This window comes from Malaclemys terrapin, chromosome 6, assembly GCF_027887155.1.
Source record: "Malaclemys terrapin pileata isolate rMalTer1 chromosome 6, rMalTer1.hap1, whole genome shotgun sequence".
NCBI classification, from domain to species: Eukaryota; Metazoa; Chordata; order Testudines; family Emydidae; genus Malaclemys; species Malaclemys terrapin.
Window position 1 is genome coordinate 119,019,069 of NC_071510.1, and position 13,533 is coordinate 119,032,601.

General features: G+C 40.6%; 1 protein-coding gene across 2 annotated transcripts in view; it reads left to right on the forward strand.

Moving 5' to 3' along the window:
* Positions 1 to 13,533, forward strand: part of DYM (dymeclin) — a 332,893-nt gene that overhangs the window by 156,534 nt on the left and 162,826 nt on the right. For both annotated transcript variants that reach the window (XM_054032077.1, XM_054032078.1), the window contains exon 12: positions 4,876 to 5,001. In XM_054032077.1, coding sequence (XP_053888052.1) covers positions 4,876 to 5,001 — 126 coding nt within the window. The remainder of the gene's footprint in view (positions 1 to 4,875; positions 5,002 to 13,533) is intronic.

The following is a 13,533-nucleotide window of genomic DNA, read 5'->3' on the forward strand; positions in this document are numbered from 1 at the left end:
TGATCAGAAATCGTATATTTTGTCATGTACTGTAGATAAGATGTATATAAAACCTTTTTCTCCCCTGGTTAAATAGTCTCTGTCCCTGGACCGACTATAGTATCTATAATTTTCAGTGTCTGTTTTTATTTGGCCCATATTTGGGGGGATTAGAAGTAATTTTTAATGGTGAATTCTTTCTGTAAAAATGTCAGCTGATTGAAGACTGCTCAGCGACAAGAAATGTAAGAAGTAGGCCCAATAGAGATGATTTAGTGGGCAAAATGTATGTAAGGCGGGCCCATGGTGCAAAATAAATGGTTTATTACATGTTTTCACAGTTTATTTCATGTTTTGTAGAAGTAAAGGAGTTTATTCAATGAACATCAATACCACATATGCAGTAGAGTTGTATAAGACAAGATCTTTGAATGAAAGGAGCATGTTAATATCTTAGATTTATGCTTATAAATCCATTATTTAAAAATATTTCATATAAAAGTATTTTTATTAACTCTAGTATGTGAGAATGAATTTATTGAGAAGTCTGGAAGTAAGAATTTTGGTTATGCCTAAATGCAAGAGATTTCAACTGCACTTAAAATATTTTGTCTGTGATCAAGCCCTGGAGCATATAGTGATTTAGCAATTATTATTATTTTTATTATTAATGATAATATTAATAATATTTCGGAACTACCCATTGTGTGCCCGGTGCTGTCCACACACGCACAGATGCACATGTATAAATACGGTCACTTCCCTGAAGTGCTTACAAACTAACACAAGATGTAGTACATAAAGGGGAAAAAAGAGAGAGGCAAAAATATTTATTTTAATTATCACATTAATCCCCATTTAATACCTGGATCCTAGCCAAAATTAGTTGGCTAATTTCTTATAAACATTATAGCAGAACTGGGCCTTGAAGAGAGTTTGGAAGATACTGATTCATCAAACCCAAAGTGTTTTGTGGAGACATCTTGGGTTCATGAACTTTCATCTAATCACATGCAGGTTTTTGTCAGAACCTGCCTGTTTCCTGGTAGGCTGCTGGGGACACCGGGAGTCTAGGTTCTGTGTCTCCAGGGCAGCCCTGCCATGTGGACTGCCTCAGGATGGGGACTGTGGAATCCTGGATCCCTAGTCCCAGGCAGTCTGCATGGCTGGACTGCCCCAGAACTGCAAACCCTGGGAGCCCTAGAAGCTGCTGACTGAAACTGATATGATTCTTGTCAATTTCACAATTGCAGCAGTGATACTCATCAGATGCACCAGTAGCAACTGGCAGGGTCCTGGGGGCTATATTTAGTTTTGCAAAGGCCATGTGTCAGTGTTTCAGAAACACAAATGTTTCAGAATTTCTGGTTCACAGGAAATTTCAAAATATCGAAATTTGTGGTGAACCAGAAATCTCAAGGTTTAGATGGTTCCACTTATGAATCATTTCAGGTTCAATATGCAAAGGGCAGCATGGAAGAGGGCACAATAACAGTTGTACGGGAAGCAAATGAGTGTTAAGTCTGGCCTAATTCCCACACAGAGAAGGCTTGGGCAAAATGCTGAGAGATAAGGATATATAAGTACGGAGGGGCACAGATATGAAAAGCCTTGAAGGTGAGGACAAGGAAGTTAAGTTTGCAGTGAATTGGGGAACCTGTGGAGGGCTTCAAAGAGAAGGTGACATGATCTGAATGAAAATAATGAAATCTGATTTTAGAAGCTGTGTTATAAATGGAGTGTGGGGTGGAAACAGGGGTGTCTGGTTTATTTCCAAATTACTGCAGATTGAGCTGATATACAGTATTTCACTCAGTGTCAATAAAGGTGCTTTTAGTTCAGTTATCCCTGCATCTTTAGTGCTTTGGGTGCTTCTTGAACATGAATACACTTCTCCAGCTATGGTTTATGAACTAACATCCTTTCAGATGGAGATAATATGTATCTTGGGCAGTTCTGAAGCAACATGTGTCCCAGATGTGCTTGGTACAGTGTTATTCAGCACTAACAAGACTGCTTGACAAGTATTATAAGGCCCTATAACTTGCATGGCAATGTATTAAATTTTGATTAATAATAAATATTAGTATTTTACTGTAATAAATTCTACAGGACTAAAAAGCTGATGTTCCCCCTTTTCTCCACTCAGCAGCCGTCCAAGAAACTAAGTATTTGCCTCACTTGGTAGACTTCAAAAAGCTTTTTGTTGTTTTCCCTGCAAAGCGAAATTGTAAATGAAACTGCAGTAGTTTTATATTGCTTTATGTGGTGCAAAGAGAATTATCATCTATTGGAGCTTATAACAGTACTAGCACTAGGAAAGGATTTGGATTTTGAACGTATGCAATGCAAAGCTATGTGCAATATACATACAGTAGAACCTCAGAGTTACAAACACCAGAGTTACGAACTGACCTGTCAGCCATGCACCTCATTTGGAACCGGAAGTACACAATCAGGCAGCAGAGACCAAAAAAAAAAAACCCCCCGCAAATACTGTACAGCACAGTACTGTGTTAAATGTTAAATTCTAGTACAAGAATAAAGGGAAAGTTTAAAAAAAAATTTTGACAAGGTAAAGAAACTGTTTCTGTGCTTGTTTCATTTAAATTAAGATGGTTAAAAGCAGCATTTTTCTTCTGCATTGTAAAGTTTTAAAGCTGTATTAAGTCAATGTTCAGTTGTAAACTTCATCATAATGTTTTGTTCAGAGTACCGAACATTTCAGAGTTACAAATAACCTCCATTCCAACCTGTTCATAACTCTGAGTTTCTACTGTATTTTAGTTGGAAGCAATTGGAGCTATGGGCTCAGGCAGTAAGCCTGTGTGAGGCAGTTTTGAATTTTTTTTTCTTTTTCAGTTGAAAAACTTGTGAAAGACAGAACAAGCCAGTACACTAAAGAGTTGTAGGCTTCAAGTCAGAAAAACAAATGTCTTTAGTCATTATCTGCTTTTCTTATGCTTAAAAATATCAAAGTAGGGATGATCTAGATGGCAGTGTTCTGTGCTACCATCCAGGAGAACTGGTCCTCTAAACTTGTTCTCCTGGCTTCAAGGCAGGAGTTCCTGGGAATGCAACCGAGAGAGAGAGCACACATTGAGTCTGATTGGAGCCGGGAGATGAGTGTCTCGCATTCCTTAACAGAAATGCTGACTTTCTAATGAAGGAATTGTAGTGGCATCTAATGCTGATGAGAGTTGTGTCCATTACAGCCATAACAATGGTGCTTATTGTGTATAGGGATAGATGAAAATGAAGAGCCGTTTGCTCAAGGATATGGGGAAAGCCACTTCCCACTGAGGCATGGGAGAAATAAATATCTTTTATTTTTAGCACTGATATTGTGCTATCTGCAATTCAAACGTTATTAAAAAAAAAGTGGTCTTTGTCTCAATGATCATATAGTTTAGAGAAAAAAATCTCAATCCCTACAGTTGCAGGATGTAGAAAAATTTACTGTTTTTAACAGCAAAGAAGTGGCTGTTTGAAATCCCTAACTTCTGAATTTGTAGAGAAAGATGTTTGGTTCTAATGATGGAAAAAAAGTGTTTTTAAAAAGTCTCATTCTTTCCTGTGGTGTTATCTTGATCCTGGTTAATGTGCCCCAGAAAAGGTATGTGCCAGAAGCATATAAAGACAAACCCACTGGTTTTATAAAAAACAGTAAAAATGTCTTTAATGTGTCTAGCCAAAACAAACTGTTTTGGAACTTGGTGATTATAACAGAACATTTCTGGTAATTTTAGAGGCATATGATGCATTCAGAGTACTGGCTGGTCACCAGAAAAGGTTTCACATGATTCATCCTGCTACGTTTGGTTTGTTTTTTAAAACATCAAGCTAAGTCTTTAAGCATCTATAATCTCTTGGGAAGAGTTCTCTGTGCCTCATTCAGTCTTGGAAATAAGAATTTTCTGAAGTCACTTTACTATATTATTTTGTGATTTTAGAAAGAATGGGAAGGGGAAATTTTACTGAGCCAGTGTAAAGCTAATATTCAAAGAGATGGTGAAGAGACAGTATTTGCATCTGGATTAAGTTTAGGCTGGAGTTTGGGGACAAATCAAGACTAGAGTTCAGGTACTAATTCTGTGGCAATGAAATCTTGTCAGCTTGTCTTGCAGGACTTTGGCTCAAGCTGGCCATCTTGGTGGAAATGTTGCAAGACCTTGGGCTGAACTCTCATAAGAATGGGAACACTGAAACACTGGCAGTATATGAATTAGAATAGGAAAAACAGGTTTTTACTGGTTTTGGATCCAACCCAGATTGGTTTTCAGATCTGGGGATTCTAATTTGATCACCTCCACCCCTTGAAATTCAAAGAGGTTTGGATTAAGGTGCCAGTTTTGGCCCTCTTCTGATTTTACCATGATTCTGAATAGGGCAGCTCAAACACTAACTATGATGGATGGGACATAACCATTTCAAACCATAGTTCTGTGTTGACTAAACCTTTGTAAAATGTTGTGAGGAAGATGACTGAACCCTGAGTATTATAGCCAGGCAAACTGTGTTTCAACTGAGTTAGCCGTGAACTGGTATAAATTTGGTTCACCAAACAGTTTTTCTGTCAGATGGGAGATGGAATTTTCAGAGCCTTATAGTAACTGGTTTGGCTAGGAATTCCATTTATTAGGAGTTAACATTCGGCGTCTCACTACAAGAAAGAATATGTTTAGACTATTAATGACTCTCACAGAGACATAAAAAGCAGATGGAAGGTGTTTGAGCATTTTACATCAGTAGTTAGGCGTGGCTGTTTCAGGAGGGAAAGGATGCTGGGATATTATGAAAGGATAGGGTGACACAAGGAGGGTTTAAAATCTTCTGTGTTTGTTGTTTGTGATGTTTGAAAGGCTAAACTAATGCATTCGTATTTTTCTCCTCAAGGTTTTGCCAATTCTTGAGATTCTCTATCATGTTGAAGAAAGGAATTCACACCATGTTTACATGGCTCTTATAATTTTGTTGATCCTTACAGAGGATGATGGCTTCAATCGATCCATTCATGAAGTGGTGAGTTACTGTTATGGTAAATAACTCTTAGAAAATAAAAATCATTTAGATGTTTATCTGAATAGAAATATGCATGTTTTACTGCCTACTCCACTAGGACAATAATTGTCTCCTCAGCAGAACTGGTTTACAGATTAAATTTGCTCTTCAAGATTTGAGGATATATACTCATTTCCTAAAGGACTAATTAAAACAGGGTTACAAGCTTCCTTTCAAGAATCTTTGATTAGTGATATGTACAAATGATTTTCCTGCCACTAGGATAACTTGGTTCTTCTCTGGTGTTTCCTCTTTCCAACTGAGCATGAAAGTAGGCAGGCAGGTTGCCTCAAGGATGCTGTTTGCCAAGGAAGAAAAAGAAATAGAATGATAGGTCAACAGTCTTATGCTTTAACAGCAACCTTACTTAAGCAGCGTATATTCCAACTGAAGGGACTTTATTGGGAGTTTTTATTTCCCAAACTGGATGCAACTTCCTTACTTGGCATCTCCGGTCTGTCTTTCAGCCAGATTAATATCTATTTTATATTAGCTATATAACATGGTCCAAATTCTGACTAGATTTCATTGGCCTTGACCAACTGTGCTGGAGAGTGACTGGGATGATTGTTCTAGTTTCCTAGCTTGTAAAACTATCACAATGTAGAAGAAGTTTACACTAATTTTATCTGATTTTCGGCTCGGACATGCAAAGTATCTCTTGGGATTATGTGATGCATTGATTCATAAAGGTGATGTGAAAAGCTGAAAGCAAGTGTTCAGGTAGTTAAACAGAATTTTTCTCACAGGTAAGTTTGTCCTGTCTTAGCAGGAATGTGACTTTTTCCCCAGGGTATCAAAGTGATAAAGGCTTGTAAAAACCCAAGAGAGAGAATTTTGGTCACAAATTTCTGTAGCTTCATAGGAGATTATGTAGATCTGTATGTAGAAAACAGGAGGACTTTGTGTGTATGTGAAGTTTCTTGGGACTAATAAGCAACTTTTGGGACGAAAACCGATGGCAAATATGCAAACTGCTGAAGCCAACATTTCTCTGGAGACTTTTCCTTCCGCCCCTCACACCATGGGTGTATATATTTGGATGCAGTGTCTATAGATTTAGTATCTCCTTAACATTCAAATTTTTTGCTCATGAATTGAGTTTATTGAACTATTAAGATACAGTATGCCCACCACCACCATCACTTCCTTGCCTCATCTTTCTTCATTTATTTTAAAGGCTTTAAACATGCTCTGTCAACAGATCTCTCATTGTTTAGGTAAATGTGGCAGATTTTCCTAAAATGGCCAGTGTAGGTTAAGCCATGGGGTGAGAGCATAATTCACTTTCTATGTCCATTTAATCCTTGTCCTCACTGCTGAGGTTGCCAACATGGGTGTAATGGTGGCTTTATAATGTGAGTGATATATACGATCACCCTTTATTTAAAACAAGTATTTGCCGTCCTTTTTCCTGCCAGTTTTCACATGCTTGCCTTTCTCTGCCTCTGTTCTCTTTTCTTTCCATATTTTCTCTTTCAATATTTTCTTTGCTGCCTTATCTTATGCCTCTATATCCCTCTTCAGCAGAGGATGCTTGGTGGGGTATCCTTTGGTGGCTCCTGGCGGCCAGGACATACATATTTTTGTTCCTTAAATGAGTACTATGGGAAGGGAGAGAGAATCCTGGGCCTGTGGGCCGCTGCCTGAGCCCATAGTCCTGTACATGTGAACTGCTCGAGTGACCAGCTTCTCACTGCATCTGGGAAGAGGGCCAAAAATGGATGACTTTCAAGGAGTTGCATGCTGCTCTATCAACAGCTGAAGAAACACATTGGCATTGAGTTAGAGGGCAGACCTGGGGGTCATCCAACCTTTTCCACTCTCCTCTGTTCCTTTCCTCAGTGCAGTCCTCTTTTCTACCCCTTCTTTCACACCCCATGAGTGGTCTGTACTTCCCTCTGTGCATAAGGCCTAAAGTCGAACAAAATGCACCTTTGCTACTCCTGTAGCATTGCTTACATTGAACTCCAGGGCTTTTGTTTTCCCTTGCACTCCAAAAGTTCCTCACAGAGATGGACAGATGCAATGAAGAGGAGAGTTTGGGTATCTCCTGCCCTCACCCAGAGAATTTAGCTATCGGTGTGCAGGCAAGGTCCCTGTCTAGACTACAATACTACTTTAGCAGCCATGACATACTGACTAGAAGTGGGTCAAGGACTATGACCCTGAGCCCCCAGGATTCCTGTGTTTCAAGAAAATTCCCCTCCAGTTATTTGCTTTACCGAGGACCCTGGGCAAGCAGCATTTTCTGATTCCCTTGTTTCATTCCTAATTCTGAACATCCCTGAACTTTGTGGAAGAGGGGAAGAAAAGGAGGATTTCAAAATCCAGATCTGAATATTGCAAGTTAAGCCCAACCCTGTTTTGATGGACAGTTTGTGAAAGGATCTTCCTGATGCCAGTTCCTGAGGATCCACTCACCTGTGCATGGCTGCCAGAAGAAAATAAAAGGACAGATAAAGCCACGCTTTTTCTTTTCCTCTGGAAATCAGGTGTAAGAATGCATTGGTGCATCTGACACCAGTTTACATCCTTTTCAATGTTTTTAGGTGTGTATTCTCACAGTGTGAAAGGTGTGGAACTAGCTTCCAAATAGATTAGTTTTGTACAGTGTTAATTACTGAATTAGTTTAATTAAATGTCTTAAATCTCAAACACACAACTCCCCAAATGCTGAGAGGCTCTCATAGGGAAGAAAAAAACTTATCAATGGAGAGAAGGGAACTATCTAAATCAGGCTGTAAAATGTGAATGTCTAGCACCAGTCACACAACCTGAATGAAGCTCTTATTCACTGTAAGTATTTATTGCATTTTAGCAATTTCAGCAGGAAGCTTCTTCCATCACTTGGCTGAAGTCTGAAAAAATAAGAGAATAATTTAATGTATTTTGAGTCGACCTGTTTTTCTCTGTGCTGATGCATATCCTGTAATGTTCTTATAACAGTCATTACTGTGTGATCCATTTATGGGCATATTTTCCTTTGTGGTATTACACCCACATTTATTTATTTATTGATTTTTAAGATTAATTTTAGTAAGCACAGTTTTATAAATCTCTGTGATTATACAGACTGGTAAAGAGCCCAGGAAACCACAGAAACTCTTCTAACTGCTAAAGGGTTTTTATTTAAAATAAATGTGGTCTTAGCTGCATGGAAGAGGTGATCAAAAACATAGATCTTGTTCCTGCAACTGACTCCATGCAGGCAGACCCCTGGGGCTTGTACAGAACCCAGTTTACTTCAGTAGTAACAAATGGAGTAAACTGGTAAATCCAGAGTTCCCTAACTGGGATGGATCTTTGGTGAATTGATCCCCTCCCACCCATCCCCACCCCCCAGCAACATGAAATCCTAATTTAACTGAGATCTTCAAATGAGATGCAGTGTCACAAAACTTTTATGATATTTTTTTCCTACAGGCAGCTGTATTTATTTTTAAATGTTATTTTGTTTCCAAATTGCTACAGTACACTTAAAATTACCTCTTCAACGAATTTGTGCTGCCCATTAGCAAATGCTTCTGTAAGTCTTCATAGCACTGTACAAATACTAACGAACACCTTCTTATAGCTCTCTAAATTAACGTTCCCTAAACTGTGGGTTGTGACCTCAGAGGAGTTGCGAGACATTGGGGGAAACAAAGAAACCACGAGAAAGCCAGAATGTCCCAACTGAGCTGGCTCCTGTCCTGCAGGCTGGCTGGGCTTGGCTCCTCGCTCTGGGCATTGTGACCTGGTCTCTGGTGCATGGGGTTTGCAGTGCCACTCACTCACATCACTAGTTGGATGCGATAAATCGACCCCCGAGCGCTCTCCTGTCGACTCCTGTACTCCAGCTTGGCAAGAGGCGCAGGCGGAGTCGACGGGGGAGTGGGCAGCAGTCGACTCACCGCAGTGAAGACACCACGGTAAGTCGATCTAAGTACGTCGACTTCAGCTAAGTTATTCATGTAGCTGAAGTTGCGTAACTTAGATAGATTCCCCCATCCCTCTCCCCAGTGTAGACTGGGCCTCAAATTTGACCCAGACACACACCTCTCCTCTGCCCTGCCCCGCACCCCACTGTGGGGGCTGGGCTAAACCTGAGGGGGGCTGTGACACTGTTATCCAATAATAATAACAGGAAATATGTTGTGTATGTTGCAGTTTAAAATTTTAACACTGAGTCAGTCTTCCTCAGATTCTGAAGAAATGCCTCATAATCAGAGCTGTGGGAAATTCTGAGGTTTCAGTTCTCAGGGTTTCATGCAAACACATTTTCAAAGTTCTGTTCTCTTGGGTCTACAGCCCTTGTTTCGCTTTGAGAATTCAGAGCAAAACTCAAGTCAAAATTTGCAGACTTTTCTCTGGGTGTTGTGTGCAAAGGTTCAGGTTTTATTTTCATTTTCAGTGCAAATCCATAAATCGTACCAGATTTGTTTGAAACTGGGTCCGCATTCTCTTTTAAAATGTTTGAACCTTAGCAAAACTTTCTTAAAACTGTAACTAAATTTTGAATTTATGAAACCTTAAAACCTGGTAAATGTAATGTGTTTTGGGGTTTTGTTGTGAGCATTTCATGCTGCTTACTTAGTCGTGTTGCTTTTTGTGAGATTGTTTGCTGAAGAATAGTTGAACAATGTAAGAAAGCATACACGGTTGGGCTAGTAACTGCCTCTATTTTGTAGCTCATTATCATTTTGATAAGAGATGTATTTTCTGTCATGACCACTCTTTCTACCCATTAATTTGTAAGCCTCAGTGAGAATATAGAGGCAGAAATGTCATAATTTCTCTAATTAAATCTTAATTTAAAGTTCCTGTTTTTTACTGAGAGTTTATGGATTATTTTTTTGATGAAGCTACTTTAAAGCTGAACAGTCATGTAATGAAATTTTATTGTGTGTGAAAATAGCACATTTTGTCAAGCATTTCAAAGCACTTTACAAAGACAGAAGTTTCATTTTCCCCATTTGTTTGAAAAAATGTTGATGATGAGAGTCAGGTGTTTTCCAGAGGAACCGAGTATTCACATTTCCCTTTAACTTCAGCTGGAATTGTGGGTGCTCAGCACCTCTGAAAATCAGCCAGAGGTTATTTACTTAATGAGTCTGAACCAAGATCTCCTGATACCAGTCCCCTTATGAAATGACGACTTATTATTATCATTATTTATTTGTTTGTACTACCATAGCAAATCGAGCCCTAGTGATGGGCCAGGACCCTATTGTGCTAGGTACTGTTCAAACATAGAACAAAAAGATAGTCCCTGCCCCCAGTTCGCTTACAATCTAAGTATAGGACAGGAGACAACATTTGACACTGCTGAATTGTTTGCTTCTTTGTTAATTGCTGACATGTTTTTAATGCACTTTTATACTACTATTGTTTCAGAAACCAGCTTTGAAGCATTCTTTTTTGGGGATTTTTTTGTATCTTGAAGGCATAATTGCTGTAAACAAAATATGAAATGAAAGCTGTAGGCATGACATACAGGAGTTAGAGGTTTGTTCTTTTGACCACCATGAATCAGTCAAAATTTCAGAAACATATTTTCTTGAGGAATAAAATCATATTAGTGTGTTCTGGGGCTAGTCTGGAATGCAGGCTGTTATTTTGATGTGTTCTGTTTTAGTGAAGTGTCTGTCTGTCTGTCTCAGCCTTACAGTCAACTGTGCTGGTTTTGGTTTAATGGTACCCAGGTTACTTTTTCCCCTTCTAGGCTCATTAACAATATAATCAGTCGTCTTAGCCATCAGAACTGACTTGGTTTATTATCTTACTTCACCAATACTGTACCTGAGAAATTAATATCACTAGTTCCTCCTTCCGAAAGATTAATGTAGCAGTGATAGAGCTTCAAATGCATATTCTGTGAGTCAGTAGAAAGGAGATTTCCACATCATTTACTGTTTTTTGTGTGTGTGATCGTTAGTATGCCTTTTGATTTGACTCTATTAAGTTACTAGAGCTGAAGAGTCAGCTGAGTATATAGTTAGGTACCGTAATTATTATGAGAGTCTTAAAAGTAGAGTAGCCGAATATCTTGTAGATCAGGACTGAACATAGCTCTACGCAGTGCTATTAAACGCTGATGAGTGGGAAATTATATTAAAGGTGTGGCTAGTAAGCCTGTTAATAAGGTTGCTTAACATTTCCATTATAAGACCCCATTTTCAGTTTTACTGCTTTGGCAAACTTTAACCATTGGGGCTGAAATTCTCTGGGTGTCCACCTCAGGCTGAATATTTTGGAAAGTTTTAACTGAAATGGGTCAGCAATTTCCAGAATGAGGACAGGGGAAAGCATGTTGTTTAGGACATTAAAAATTCTGGTGACCTTTTCTGGAGAAGCTCCATATTTTGAACCGTGGGGTGGCCTTTGTGTCAAGGATGTGTCTTTTGCTGTTCGTGGAAGAGTGGACTCATCACAAGAGCCCCTCCTCCGGGACGGGCATGATAGACCACCAAAGGACTGGAGCAACAGTTGACAAAGGACACTAGAGAAGACTGAGGGCAAGTCTACACTTAAAACGCGGCATTGGCGCTGCTGCAGTGCTTTAATGAAGGCACTCTATGCCGACAGGAGAGAGCTCTCCTGTTGGCATAGCTACCACCCCTCGGGGAGGTGGATTAATTATGTGAGCGGGTGACGCTCTCCCGCCAACATAGTACTGTCTTCACAGAGGGTTAGGTCAGCATAACTGCGTCGTTCAGGGGGGTGGATTTTTCACCCCTTGAGTGATGTAATTATAGGTCTGTAGTGTAGATCAGACCTGAGTTGCTGCTACTCTTGCAACTCAGCCTTCCAGCCCCATTGCGTTTAAATCCATCCGTTCCAGTTTAGCAGAATGTCCTTATGTCCGATTTTCTGTCTCTGACTCTGGGCTCCATTGTCCACACCCTTCTCTCAGAGTTTTACTATCCTTATCCTGTTCTCTCTGGGAAGCTTTCCCACCACCTTCCCCAGTAGCTAGTAGGGGAACTCAGACCATCCCTCTCCTCTGGGTTCTAGCCCAGGGACCCTATAGTTAGCAAGCGAGGTCTGTCTATATTTAGGCCCACTCCCTGCTAACTTCCTGGGCTTCCTTCTATCTGAACCTATCAGCAGGCCTCTCTAATACATCTGTAAGCTCACTCTTCTTGCAGGGCTAGGACTCACAGGGCTCTCCCCTGGAATCCTCCTGTAAATCCCAGTGTAAAAGTATAAATTTAAACCCCCTTCTGTCATCCTCAGGCTTGATCTTTCATCACTCCCTGGGCCCTCAACTGGCTCTCTGGGCTCTTTCCACGTTCTGATCCCAGAAGGTGACTGCAGAGTTCCTTCCCTCTCTCTCCTGCAGACCCTTTTACTGCAAACTTCCTCTCTTTACGCTAGCCCCCAGCTCCTTCCCCAGATGGGATTCATCAGTAACTGGGGCTGGCACATCCTCCAGGTGTGGCCAGTACCTTAATTGAGCTCTTTAGCTCCTGATAACCTTTTTTGTGCTAATGTAGGATAGACATGCCATCACTCTGATCCTGTGAAAATCTGTCTGAATTTGGCTAAGGTATAAACCTTTGAAAAATCTCCATTTGCACACGCTCAGTAGAGACTTCCAAGATCTTAGAATTTAACAGTCCAAAACATTCCATGCTCACTGGGCATGCTCCGGCTCCTAGTATTAACCAGACTGCACATGCGCTGTCCCCACAGAGTGACTGAGCATGCTTCATTCTCTCACCACTTCTAGTGCTGACTGCACTGTACTTGCATGAGCCCCACAGAGCAACTGAGCATGCACCAGACTAGTGCTACAGGGACAAAGCTGGACTTCCCTTGTAATTGCTGCCCCAGTTGCTTTGGGATGGGAGGCTGGATACCAGAACTGAGTGCAGGGAACCTGTCTGTCCTGTGTGGTCAGTGACACTCCTGCTGATGCCCAGGCAGCACTGAGGAGGAATCTGCCTGACCTGAATACAGAGGGGACAAGAGCCGTACCAGCAGGCATTTAGTAAAGTTCTGTTAAATAATTCCCAATTATCATTCACATTTTTCTGATGAAATTCTTCCACCCAGGTGATTTGGCTGAAAGTTGTTTTCAGATTTGTGAAATTGACCCTTTTAAAGCACCAAGTATCTATATTATTGGTCTGGACTTTTTTGCATGATCATTTGTACCTAAGCTACCATTATTTTTTAGACTGGTACTGGGAACTAAGTGGGATGGGGGAAAAGGGAGGCAGGAAAAGGAGGAAAGAGAGAGCTGACAAGGAGCCAGGTTGTGGGGGAAGAACTTGACTGGCTGGAAAAAAGATACAGTGTAGGGGGAAATTGGGACAAGGAGCCTGGGAGCGGGGAGACTGAGATTAGCACGGGAGCTCTGGGGGAAGACTGGTACTGCAAGCTATTGCGTAGTGGAGAAATGGGAGTGGCAGGCAGAGAGGAGGAAGATCTGGTGAGGAGCTGGCAGGGGTGACTGGCTTGGATTGAGAGTTGCGGGGAGCCTGGGACATGGACTGGAAGCCT